General features: G+C 38.9%; 1 protein-coding gene across 1 annotated transcript in view; it reads right to left on the bottom strand.

Annotated features, from left to right (window-relative positions):
• Nucleotides 1–5,489: 5,489 nt before the first annotated feature.
• LOC146674486 (Fc receptor-like protein 5) overlaps nt 5,490–13,633 on the bottom strand; it is a gene marked incomplete at its 5' end in the record, with an annotated part of 160,551 nt that continues 152,407 nt past the window's right edge. The window contains 5 exons of the mRNA XM_085401069.1: nt 5,490–5,494; nt 7,110–7,397; nt 10,033–10,035; nt 10,178–10,456; nt 10,568–10,834. Coding sequence (XP_085257195.1) covers nt 5,490–5,494; nt 7,110–7,397; nt 10,033–10,035; nt 10,178–10,456; nt 10,568–10,834 — 842 coding nt within the window. The remainder of the gene's footprint in view (nt 5,495–7,109; nt 7,398–10,032; nt 10,036–10,177; nt 10,457–10,567; nt 10,835–13,633) is intronic.

Genomic DNA, 13,633 nt, shown 5'->3' with positions numbered 1-13,633 from the left:
AGAGTCAGAAAGACTTATCCCCAAGAGGCAATTAAGATAGATGATACCTTGCCAACTGTATATACAACACAGAAACATCACGCTGGGGAAGTAGTGATGGGATTTCCGGCTCTTTTTAGAGAACCGGCTCTTTCGGTTCGGCTCACTAAAAAGAGCCGGCTCTTTCAGCTCCAAACCGGCTCTTCAGGTTGTTTTGTTGCTTTAATTAATTTATTATTAACAACAATATAAAATTATGCACAAAAGGAATTACTAACGTAAAAAAAAAAGTAGTTTTATTTATATATGTTTATATATAAATATATGCGGTGGCCCCTAGAGACAAAACACGTACAAACTCCAAAACACATTTCTAGCATGAACTGAACTTCCAAAGCAGAGTAGATCACTTAAATTACACAATTGAAAGCATGTGTGTATTGTTTGTGTATTTATACACAAGCACTCACATATATTCAAATAATTTAAAAAAAAGTTCATTTACCTGTTACTACCACACACCAAATCCGGTCGTTGGTACGTGCTGGCTTGTGTAGCCACAAGGTAACAAAATCTCAACACTGCGCCCAGCATGCTGGAGCACTTCTGTTGTCTTTTGTACGTGTTTTGAGTTTTTATATGCTTCTGAGTTTTTGCGTGCTTCGGAGTTTGTACGTGTTTTTACATGTTTTGGAGTTTGTACGTGCTTCAGAGTTCGTACGTGATTTGAAGTTTGTATGTGCTTTGTCTCTAGGGGCCACTGTAAATATACTTTTATTTATTCACTCCACATAAAATGTAATAAATAAATCATATAATACAAAAATCAACTATTCACATTTCAACTTTTAACTATTTAAATTTTCAGCTTTTTCCTTTTACAAATTTAAAGTGAAACAACACAAAACACTGCAAACCACAACACAATTAAATATAAATTATAATATGAAAACAAAAAGAACATGCATATTCTCTGTCATATGGACCTGCATGAGTAAACTTTCTGAATCCTTTATCATCTGCAACCGAAAATAGTTGTGAATGATTACTATACCTTTCTAATGTGACGCTGTTGTCCCTGGCTCTCTTTCTCTCTCTCTCCCTCTGGCTCTGTTCCTGTGCTACTCAGTGTAACTACCGCCCCTCCCCCCTCTGCCCAGCGGCGGAGCGAAGCGGAAAAAAAGTGCAAGAGAGAGGCTGAGAGAAAAAAACAAATAAACCACGTGACGGCTCGCGATAAGGAGCCGGCTCGCGTCGTTCACGTCAAAGAGCCGGCTCTAAGAGCCATTTCGTTCGCAAACGACCCATCACTATGGGGAAACAGGTCAGGCCTGGTAGCACTGGCCAGTTGACCGCACGAGCAGTGACCCAGAACCAAAACAATGGAAAATGCACAACATGAGGAAACAACATGGGGGGGAGGGGGTGTCTGTGTCAGTGTACATGCGTGTGTGTGTGTGTGTGTGTGTGTGTGTGTGTGTGTGTGTGTGTGTGTGTGTGTGTGTTCCGTGTTCAGCCAAGAGAAAGTGGCCCTTCACTCGCTTGGGCAAAAGTCAACAATCTTCAGTTGACGCGGCTGGCCTTGATTGAGGAGGGAGAGAGTCACATCAACAGTCTTGTTATCTAAAGGAGAGTTTTGACCGTCAGCTTTTGCCTTGAGCATCCAGCTGGTGCCAGGGGGGTCGCATTAGATGAAGATGGTAGTTGTTTTGGTTAGCGTGAACAAACTGCTTCCAGTTTTCCAGTTGGTCTAATGTCCGTCACTGGTCACCAGGTCTCTCAATTCCCGTTCTTCTTCTCCAAGATCTTGTCCATATTGCTTTCAATAAACACAGTCTGAGTACTCACAGCCCTGCCCATCATCTATCATGTCGGCCAGCCTTGTGGGATTTTAAACAGCTCTAGCCGATTCTTGTACTTCGATAAGCCAGCTCCAATCAGCCAGAACTCTGTTATCATGGTTCTGAATTGGTAGATGTCTTTCAATGTCCTCCATCGAGAGTGTTGTCAGACACATGACGTAAGCAACCATTGAGTATCTGGCAGCAAATGTCTCCGCAGGACAATCAGTTTTTCAGTTTCGTTAAGGGACCTGTTGATCAAATCCATAATTCTTCTTTAGGTTTTTAGAGAACAAGTCTGGAAGACTCTCTTAGGGATAGAGAATAAGCGAGACTATGCAAAAGACATGAGAAGCCAAGCAGGAAAGATAAGGGAGAGGGAGAAGGAGAAAGTGCAGCCGCCTCCGTCAAGAGCCAAGAAAAGACTTCCACATGCCAAATGTAACGCACTTAAAATAAGTTACTTGATTAAAAAATATTTACACATAATTAAAATGTTTTCATTTTTCATTGTTTTTAATTGCATAAAGCCTACTTTCAGTTTCATAATTATGTCCAACATATTGCTCAGTTTTTGTATAGAGAAACTGATGCTATTTACTGACTCTTTGTTTGAGGTTTTCATGCATGGATTATAAAACTGTCACCTGTTTAGGTAAACCTTTTGCTTTACTTTCAACCACTTTTAAAATCTTTCAGTATTTTAAAACCCAAGTTTCATGAGTGCATTTTAGAACACAAGATGGTAATGAAACCAGCTATGGTGTATGGCTTGGAAAGAGCTATGGATATATCATATCTGATTTGAAAGAAGAAACAGGAAATTGTCTGTGGTAATATTAAACGCAGTTAAAAATGATGAACAATATCAGGTAACTAGAGCCTGGGTCATGCTTTAAGAGTATATTTATAAATTATTAATTAAATATAGATTTAGATAGTGTATGAACATTAATTCAAATCCTGTTTTAAACAGTTTAACAAATAATGTCATTAAGAGTGCCAATGAAATTCCAGATTCCAATAGATAATAAAATACTCAGGAAAATTTTGCCTTCACATTTCAAATTTTGCCTTCAAATTTTGGCTATATATGATTGAGGCATCATCTGTACTCTGTAATATGCATGAATGGATAGAAGAATAAGACAACATTTACTATTTTTTTAATTATCAAAAAGTTAAGTTAACAAAAATCACAGTGTGTGCCTTTTATTACTAAATGTGGTCCACAGACCATGTACCATCCATCCATCTTCTTCCACTTATCTGGCAGCAGCCAGGCAGAGAAGCCCAGACCTCCCTGTCCCCAGCCACCTCCTCCAGCTGACCAAGGTGTTCCCAGGCCAGCTGAGACATAAAATCTTTTCAGCGTGTCCTGGGTCTGCCCCGGGACCTCCTCCTCTGAGCCCCTCCCAGATGGCCGAACCTCTCACCCTATCTCTAAGGAAGGCCAGCCACCCTTTGGAGGAAGCTAATTTCTGCTGATTGTATCCGCAATCTCATTCTTTCGGTCACTACCCACAACTCGTGACCATAGTTAGAAGGTAGTGTTAGATTATAATATTATTTTATGCCATGTTATACCCCTAATTAAAGATTGTGAATTATTATGTAGTTTTAGTTTGCATTATTCTCCTGAATTAGAAGAAGCTGATAACTATTACATTAGTTAAACTGATTTGCATTACATTAAACTGCTGACTTGTTGTGAATGAATGATATTGTTTTATGATGCATTATACTGCTGAGTTATAAGAAATCTAATTTGTCTGAGTAGAAGAGAACAGAGTGTGCTGGAGTTTTCTGCCCCATTTCAGCAGGAGCAGATAAACAGGGAGCCAAGGTCGTAGCTCAGGCGCTGTGTGAGAGAAAGCATGTGAATGTTTAGGCTTTGTATGATAAGGTGGAGGCACCAGAGGCTATAAAAGTTTGAGCAATGCTCCACCATTTTGAGATTTGAGGCTGTCTGCATCAGTGTCCATCTCCCACGTGTGTGATCATTAAATCATCGTTTGACTCAACCCGACCGGACCAGTGTTGTTATTGTGGTTTTTCTCTTGTCTCCATCCCCAATATTTTGAACCTTAACAGTAGGGACGTAGATCGACCGGTAAATTGAGAGCTTCGCTTTTACACTCAGCTCCCTCTTCACCACAACAGACCGGTCGATCTCCGGCTTCCTTCTCCCGTCACTAGTGAACAAGCAGTGTTGGGTGTAACATGTTACTAAGTAAGGCATTACTGTAATTAAATTACTTTTCGACTGAAAAAGTAGAGTAACTGATTACTGTTCATTTTTAGGTATTTTAATTACAGTTACTTACAATGCACTTGCGTTACATTGTAAAATAATTAAACTCGCTGAATATCATTATTTAATTTCAATAATTTGTCTTCTAAACGTAGAAGTAAACTCTGCCGCTTTAACATCGCTGTAGTGCAGCTGCACGTCATTTCGCACCAGTTTGCTGCAAGAACATTTAAAGTAATATGTAAGCTGTGTCCTGGGGAGAAAAAAAAACTATCGGCTGCTGTTAATAGCACGAGTAATCTACTGAAGCGCCTGACACAGGAGCATAGACAAACACTTCTGAGTGATTCTTACAATACAATACAACTTTGTGGTAAAAGTTGACTTAAGCGATCAAAGACGTGCAGGAGACTGATGCTGTCCAGTGTAGCAAGTGATTTATTCACCATTTTGTGACCCAAACAGTATTTACAAAGAAACAAATAAGAAACTCAACTCTATAATTAACTCAGTTCAAATAAACATAACTGAACTTAAATCAACTGAAATTAAGGTCAACCTGCACACAGCTACACTGACCTGAACCTTTCTCTCAAAACACCAGAGTTCTTCTGCTTAAATAGTCCACTTAACCAAACAATTTCTCCTCTGGACTATTCCATTCAGTAGGTAGGTAAGATGAACATGATTATATTCAAACCTCTACTACTCCTCTTTACTGGCAACATGAACTCTGTGGTGTAATCAATACATATTACAACAATAAATCTATTTCTTCATAAACCCTGTAAAATAAACTTTATTAAATTATAAGAGTTCTTCCCCTTCTGCACTTGGTCTCTTCCTGTGACCCCAGATGAACCCAGAAGGTATAAAGCAGGAAGTAAAACTACATTTCCTCCTTTTGTTTCTGGAAGACAGGTAGGTAAGGTAAGTTCTAAACAATACAAATTAACAGTTGAAATAAAGAACATGTTAACTTAAACTTGTAGGAATTGATTTAAACCAAGATATTATATAATCTGTAAAAGTGCACAACATAAACAAACCTGGGATAGTAGATGTTTGCCTCTTGCAGATTACATGTGAAATATGGTTAAATCAAAGCAAGAATGTTAACTAAGAATATAGACAAATGGTCTTCTCACTCACTTTGTCACAAACTTTATTTGTATAGCATGTTTAAAAGACCAGCGGTACACCAAAGTGCTTTACAATAAAAACAGGAAAATTAAGGCAATAAATGAAAGACTATTAACAAAGACTTCTCAAGATTCTTGTCCCTAATAAACAGCCTCTGTCATTATTAGTGATCATAATTATTATTTTCATGTTTATTATCACTTTTTTTGTGTACTCATGTTTTTTTGTTAATGACTTTGAGCTGAATCCCAGGATGGATAATTAACTTCCGGTCAACCTGAAAAAAAAATGTTAACATTGATTTTAATGATAACCACAAAGCTTCTACAACTACTTTAAATTAATAAAAGTGTATCACGAACTCTGACTCATAGACACAATGATCACCTGCAGGTCACCTGATGTCTGTGATACTAACTTAAACACATTTAAATTAAATATTATTAACTTGGCTTTGTTTAATTCAACAGTGTCAGAGCTGCAGCAGATGTAATCAGTACAGCTGTGTTACAAAAAGCATCAGAATAGTTTAAACTTGATGGAAAAACTAACTGTGAAGACAAGAGGAGTCCATAACTCAGCCTGGTTTTCATCCAGGCTGACCCTCATCCGCAAAACCTTTATTAGAAACTTTTAAAAAGGCATTTGCTTTTACATGGTCATCTATTATACATAGCTGTTTCCACTTTAGGGCCACATGCTGCATCTGTGTGGTGCAAAAGTCTTCAGCCACCCTTCATCTCTTTATATGCAGCAAAGACCTGACACAGCACCTGATGATGCATCTGAACCTTCAGCTGAATCTTTTACTGTTCAATGAAGCCTCATCAGAAATGGTCTCAGTGGAAGGGTGGCTGCGAAGAATTAAGGAAGAAAAACAAAGAAAAGGCTGAGGTCCACCAAATGTCAAAAGAACTGGGCTGAAAATCAGTGGGAATGGCTCTGATGACACGATGAATACAAATTTGACATTGTTGGAGATCTTGTTAAAATTGATGAATTATGAACAGAAAAGGACCGTCAGAGTTTGATCCACCATGAAATAACATTTGGAAAACATCTGACTTCTTAGTTGTTATTTATCCACATTGTTTTTATTTTATTTGCTAGATTTCCATTTATGTTTACATGTTTCAGTAGATTACTGCAACTGTTTTCCATTTTCTTAGCAAAATATTAAGAAATGAGGGATGGCTCATGACCTGTGCACAGTACTGTACTTAAAAAGTAAAATATTTAATATCAGAAGAAAAACAACTCACCATTTGACTTTGTGCAGCAATACAACAAGAACAGGAGGAACATGAAAACGAACATTAGTCTAAAGCTCATCAGAACAACAAATGAAGAGCTTTCAGGATCGAGCATATCTGTTGTAAAAAAAAAAAAAAAAGGCACATTAACTGCTACCATCTTGAAACTTTTCCTCAGAATGAAAAGTTCTCTACAGTCTTCAACACACCTGAGTGAAATACTTCAGTTTGACATCACTCAGGCCAATCTTTGTTACATTCAGAATCTAGTTCTAGTCCCGCTCCTTATCCACTGCATTATATTACTGTAAAATGCCATCGTCCTTGTGAACAGAAGCATTTTTAAAGCTGCTATTTTAGTGTTTAGTGTTTATAAGCACAGTGTAAGCACAAAGGGGTGAAATATCAGCTTCCTTTTGTTCTTTGCAAAACTGACACTAACTTTCTCCCTTCACACTCCCACTCAGTGTCTTCTCCAGGATCTCACATCTGATTATTATCTTGACTAGTCTGCATATTTGAGGCCAAATGTGTTGCAATATCTCAAAAACTGTGAATTACTGATCCAGGCATAAAACTGAAAATAAAAAACGTTTCTACATTTTGTCTTTCTATGACACTCACTGATGAAAAGCTCACCATTTTCATCAATGATGAGTGGATCACTGTACTCTGTGTAGTAGACTGGGTGTCCTCTTCCTCCTCTGCACCTGTAGAGTCCTTCCTGTGAGACACTGATTTGTCCTACTGAAGGGAACTGCATCTGCATCTGAACAGCATCTTGTGTGGTCAGAGGTTCAGATGAGTTTACATCTCTGTACCAGTAGAATTTCCATCCAGATGATGAGTTCACTGAGCAGCTAAGGGTCACACTGCCCCCTACTGGAATGTCTCTCACATCAATAGTTATTTGGGCCTTTGGGTGATCTGGGGCCCGTTCTTCGTACCTCGCTAAGTAGGTTAGCCGGATTAGATTGTTGACGATTTCGCGTGATCCTGGATCAGTCGGTTCCCCGAAGCTCATCCGGGACTTGCTGTCATAGCAACAGAGCCGTAAGCGTAAACCTGCTCGGGAGCAGGTTTACTTTATGTAAACAGGATTAGATCGCGGCCACGCAGGTATGTCCGCGTCATCATACGAAAGCAACAGCGATATTCCACCACTGTTTCACCATAAATAAATAACATCAATGTAACTAAAGACAATGCAGCACCTGATCCATTTATTGATTTCACACAGGTCATTTCCTAAAAAAGGGAAATGTACTATTAACATTCTATTACATGTATGTGATTATTACAGATTTAATTCATATTTCAGAGTAGCAATTGTAAATTACTTCGTGTAATCAAGATGAGAGACCACGGCTATAAAAGCGAAGGTGGATTTGGGAAGCCTGTCGCAGCCATGTCCTGTCCGTATACGCGAGCCACCCATTGCGGAAGGTGCAAGATTGATAAGGAGAGTCCTCAGAATTCAGCGTATATTGCGGGATAGACAGGATCCTTTAGCTCAGCGCGACAGTGTGCTCATAGAGAGATATCGATTTTCCCGTGAGGGTATTATTCACTTAACCAACTTGTTGACGAGGGGGTGCAGGACCACCACCTGTCTTTTTTTCCTCTGCCCTTTTCTTGGTTGCTGTTATAAACAAACAGATTATTCCAGGGTCTCTTTCCAAGAGACTAAAAGCAATATAAGTGATAAATATTACCATTCTGTAGAATATTCTTATATTTCACTTTTACCTGTTCCCATGTTCTAGTGGGTCCTGTCGTGGCTCTAATGTGAAAGAGGATAAAATATAACATATTATAATATAATGTAATATAATATTGGATAATATAGTGTAATATAATAAATCTACCCTACCGCCTACTGGTGTTGGCCAGAGGGGCCGATGGCGCGATATGGCAGCCTGGCTTCTGTCAGTCTGCCCCAGGGCAGCTGTGGCTACAACTGTAGCTGCCTCCACCAGTGTGTGAATGTGAGAGTGACTGAATAGTGGCATTGTAAAGCGCTTTGGGTGCCTTGAAAAGCGCTATATCAATCCACTCCATTATTATTGTTATTATTAAATTACTTACGAGTTTAATTTGTCAGCAACTTCCTGCCAGCCCTCGCTCCTTGCTTTTGCAGCCTTTGCAGTGTTCCCTTGCGTTCTGATTAAACTCTGAAACTCCTGAAATCCCTCACTCAGGAGTTCTTGCTCTGCTGCCGAAAAATACCGAGCCGAGCGCGCTCCGTCGACATTTTCGCCGACCAATCAGAGGGTTGCCGATCAATGTTTCTACTATCGATGCGTGGCCCCTTTTACGACACCCAGTGATGTCACATTACTGCGTCCAGCTGTACTAATCGTCAACAGCAGGTGTGTTCGGGGAACCGGATTAGCGAGCTCACGGTTAGCGCGATGATTTGATCTTGGATGTGTCATTTGATCTTGGATGTAGTAAGCGACGTACGAAGAACGGGCCCCTGCTGTTGAGTTTAAACAAAGACAGAAAGAAAATAGATATTACACCACACACAGGCCAGGATTACACTACCCTGATGTTATGTGCCTTCATTTTGCATTTTTCTTCTGGTCTTCCTCCTCCAATTACCAAATTGTAACAGTGTGAGTATGTGCAACATAGTGCAATGGCCCAAACTGTTAACACTGATGTCATCGCCTCTCACACACTCATTCCTCTAATACATAGCTGTAATGCCTTTTACATAGTTTCATTTTGATGCTTTTTTCATTTACAGACTGCAACAGTTTACTTTGGCTAGACAACTTCGTCCTGCATCATGAGAAGAAATCAACACTTGCCTTCCTGTAAGAGGAAAAGAAAATCCTGCTCATCTCGCTGTAACTTCCTGCAGATCACATTACACTTTTTTTTACCTTAGTATCAACATTTACACAAGACACACAAACACACGCTCGTTCAGCTGTCTTAGTGAGGACCTTCATTGACATAATGTTTGCCCTAACCCCTTACCCTAACCATAACCATTAAAAATGAATGCCTAACCTTGATCCTTAGCCTAAACCTAACCATAACCTAATTGTAACCCTGACACTAAAACCACATTTTCAGCCTTCAGGTGTGTGTCCTCACAAATGACTGTTGGTCCTCACATGTATAGTAGGATGCAGATTTCGGTCCTCACAATGATAGATAGACAGGAACAGACACACACACTCATTGTCATATCTTAGTGAGGACATCTAATTGAAAAATTGAAGGCCTAATCCTGAACCTTAGCCTAAACCTAACCATAACCTAATTGTAACCCTGACACTAAAACCACATTTTGAGTCTTAGAAATACCTTCAAACTTGCAGGGACGAGCATTTTGTCCCCACAATGGACTCTTGGTCCCCACAAATATAGTAGCATGCCAATTTTTTGTCTTTACAAAGATGTCTAAACATGTATACACACACATGCACACACACAAACCAAATCTGCCTCCCTACTTACAAAAAACTTTTTTTTTTTTATCATTATTTATATCATTATTGTACTCAGGTTATGGATCAGCAGGTCAGCATTGCTGTCCCTATACCAGCTGAAAGTTCAGGAGACAAAGTGGTGACAAACTGCCAACAATGAGCTACTATCAGCTGTAGCTCTTTGTAACAATGTAACAATGTAACATCCTTTGTAGACCATTGAATTCATCCTGGGCTCACACAACAAACATGACTTACTTGATGCTGACAATGTGAAGGCTTCACTCCACTCTGTTGAAGAATATGAGTCATCTCTGCGTCGACTCTTACACATGTAGTCTCCACTGCTGGACTCAGAAACTCTGAATGTCACATCATTATTGTGTGTCCACTGTGTGGGTGTCCTGGGTCCTCTCCATTTATATTCCCACTCGGTGGTTTCACCTCCTTCCTGCACCTCACATGTCAGAGTGATCGTCTCACCTCTGAATATCTGAGGCCAGTTGGGTTGTTGTTTTACAACAACTTTATTGGAAACTGTTCAAACATATTAACAGTTAAGATAAAAAATAGAAACATGAAATCAACAGAGGAACCTTAGCATCATTTGATAATCATGAGTGAATGTATATTTCATACTAAACTCACAGGTTTTCTCAATGGTGACATCATCACTTCTATCAGTGTAGTAAGCTGGGTTTCCTCTTGTTCCTCTGCAGCTGTAGATTCCTCCTTGAGATACTCTGATATCTCTGTTTTGTTGATCTCTGATTTGAAGTTCAGAGATTCTTTGGGTTCGTCTGAACCACTCATATTTCCATCCATCAGAGCTCTGCACAGAGCAGGTCAGTGTCACACTGCCCCCTACTGGTATGATTGTTGTTCCTGCTGTCAGTGTGGCCCTGGGTTTATCTGCTGTTATAAAAATTAAAGAAAAACAGATCCATACATTAAAAAAAAAGAAGCATGTGTTAATGTCATAAAACAGATAAGAGATAAGATAGAACTTTATTAATCCCTCGGGTGGGTTCCTCTGGGAAATTCGACTAAAACCTGCTACTTGCAGGAAAATCTTCAAAATTCTTCTTCATCATATTTTCTGCTCTTTGATTTTTTGCTGTCTTTCTCAACATGGTAACAGAGGCAGGGTGTATATCTCTAAATAAACAGAATATAACTGTTTTTCCATTGTCCTGCCTGACGAAGTGGACATAAAGGACCGGATTGGTTATAATGTAAGCACAATAACACAGAGTTATAAAGATACTTGAAAAACAACCACTTTTTGGCACAACACTGGGATTTGCATATTATTTTGTCACTATTTATCACTGTAAATAAACTCACTGTCTTTATTTGGAAGAGTTTGGGTCTGCTCATTACCTCTGATGTGACAACATTTAAATGTACAGGATCATAAATTTATGCTGTTGGTCACTGAGGACTTACCTAATACAGTTATAGAGACAGTATTACTGTTCTTTGTATAACTGTTGCTCGTCCTGTGACCAGAGCACTGATATTCACCACTGTGACCTGTAATTGTACATTTTAATCTGTGGTTTTTGTAATCACTGTAGCGGATAAATTCTTGACCATCCTTCTTGATTATATATTTCCAGTCAGTGTCTTTTCCTTCATTCATGTCACATTTGAAGACAATGAACTCCCCAATGAAAAAACTGGACCAGTTGGGTTCAATCGTTAGCACAGCATCTAGAATCCAACACAACCACATCGTTAACAATCTGAAACATTGAAACATTTTATTTAGTCAAGAAGCAACAACATGTTCATAAAAAATATAAATGTGTTGCAAAAATGAGCAAAACCAGAAAGTGCTTAAAACTGATGCAGTAGGCTAAGATGAATCTTTACTAAATGAATAAAAAGAAGTAAAAAAAAAAAGTGAAAACTGTTCAGTCACCTTGAGTGTGTCCAGTGCAGAGGAGTGTACAGAGCACTACAATAAAGACAGAGACTTCAGACATTATCAAACTAAACAAACCTTTCTTAGATAAACTAAACCAGCTCCACTCTGATCTAAGTCAGTCCACTAAAATCTAATCCAGTCTACAAACAAACATGTTGGTAACAAACATGAGTCCTCTGATCACATGACCTGAAATGGTACAAACGACTGATGCTCTGTTCTTCTTACTAAAACATGTTTATGGATCAGTATGAATCAAACAATAGGAGTCAGTGATGTACTCACAGAATAGGCCCAGCTCACAGAGCAAAGTGGCTCCCATCCTCACATCCAGCAGTGACACGTCTGAAAACTTCTACAACTTTCTGTAAAGACAGCGAGTGAAGCAGCAGCATAGCAGATACCAAAGAGCTGTGAAGACCACAAACACTTTTTATAAGTTTTTGCTTCCTTCCTTTTACACAGACAAAGCAAGAAGATCTGACCACAACATACTGTCACATGTTTATTGTCTCCTGCTGCTGCAGAGACATGTTAGGCAGATTTTTTATGAGGAGATCACAAGTTAAAGTTAAATGTGAAGTCCTTTATTTTACACCCAGAAACACAACAAGAACAGAGCTCTGGCTGCACCTTCACATAACATAACATACTCCCTCTTGCCTCAAATACCGGGAACATTTTGGTTCTACAAGTTAATTGTTTATTTCATAATTACTTTGTGTAGTATGAATGATCATACGGGAGGTTTTTATCAGTAGGAAAAAGTGTAAAACCTGTGAAAATATAAATAAAAGTCCAAAAACTTTTTCTACTTGCTTGTTTGTGGTGAGCAGCAGATCAAATTGAGTAAGAATTATAAATGGCTTCATGCCACATTCAGGCCAGTGACTCATTTATGCACGCAGACACGAGCAATACCTCTGTGTTACATGCACACATTTCTGCATCTCTGCCATTTAAAGACACTTTGTACATAGTTTATTTTATGTAATATTCAATACTGAACTGTACATTTAGTCTTTTTCAAGAAGAAATTTTTCATTCAGTGTTTTCATAAAAGCCTTGTTTTTATGCATTCACTGCTAATAGGGAGAACGTATGAGGTTTAAAGCCTGGAAAAGTTTGAAACCTTTTATTCTCCACAATGGAAAATGGCTAAAAAATAAAAATGCGTATCACATTATCCATCTCCTAATTTTATAAATCCTGCATTCAGCTTTGCAGTCTCCAACATCAGTGAAATGTAGTCAGATGCTGCTCATTTTATGTGTTCACTTGTTACTTTTTCTGACACGCTTGCATTTAAATGCGGCTCCCCGTCTCTCTGCATACCTGGCCTGTACCACCGTCTTCAGAACGTCTGCCCTTCTTTCACATAATGGTGTGATCTCAGTCTTTGCATGTGATTGGCCGATTGTGTGCCCATAAAAATGAAGTTCCACCTCTTCCTGTATGTATCCGGTTGTTCAGTCTGACGTCACTAGCCATGTCTGGGCCTAAACTCCGCTGCAGGTCCATATATCAAACGATCACTATGGCATTACTGAGAGTTGAAAAACTGTCTAAAGTCTTTCATCTTTAATAAAATGATCAGCGTTCTGCTCTACCAGGTGTAACAATTGAGTTTAACATCCAGGCATCCATGAAAACGGAATTTATGACATTTAATGGAGTTAGAAGTTAGCAGGAAGTTAGCTCGCTAGCTTCTATCTAAATACAATATAGCATGTCCTGACTGCGGGGTTTTGGAAACAAATTAAAACGTACAGCTCTGCTAT

This window comes from Rhamphochromis longiceps, linkage group LG3 (assembly GCF_057381845.1).
Source record: "Rhamphochromis longiceps isolate RC_006_pf linkage group LG3, R_longiceps_female_GT1.1, whole genome shotgun sequence".
NCBI lineage: Eukaryota > Metazoa > Chordata > Actinopteri > Cichliformes > Cichlidae > Rhamphochromis > Rhamphochromis longiceps.
Note: the sequence above shows the minus strand (reverse complement) of the source record. Positions and strands in the feature narration are given on the sequence as shown.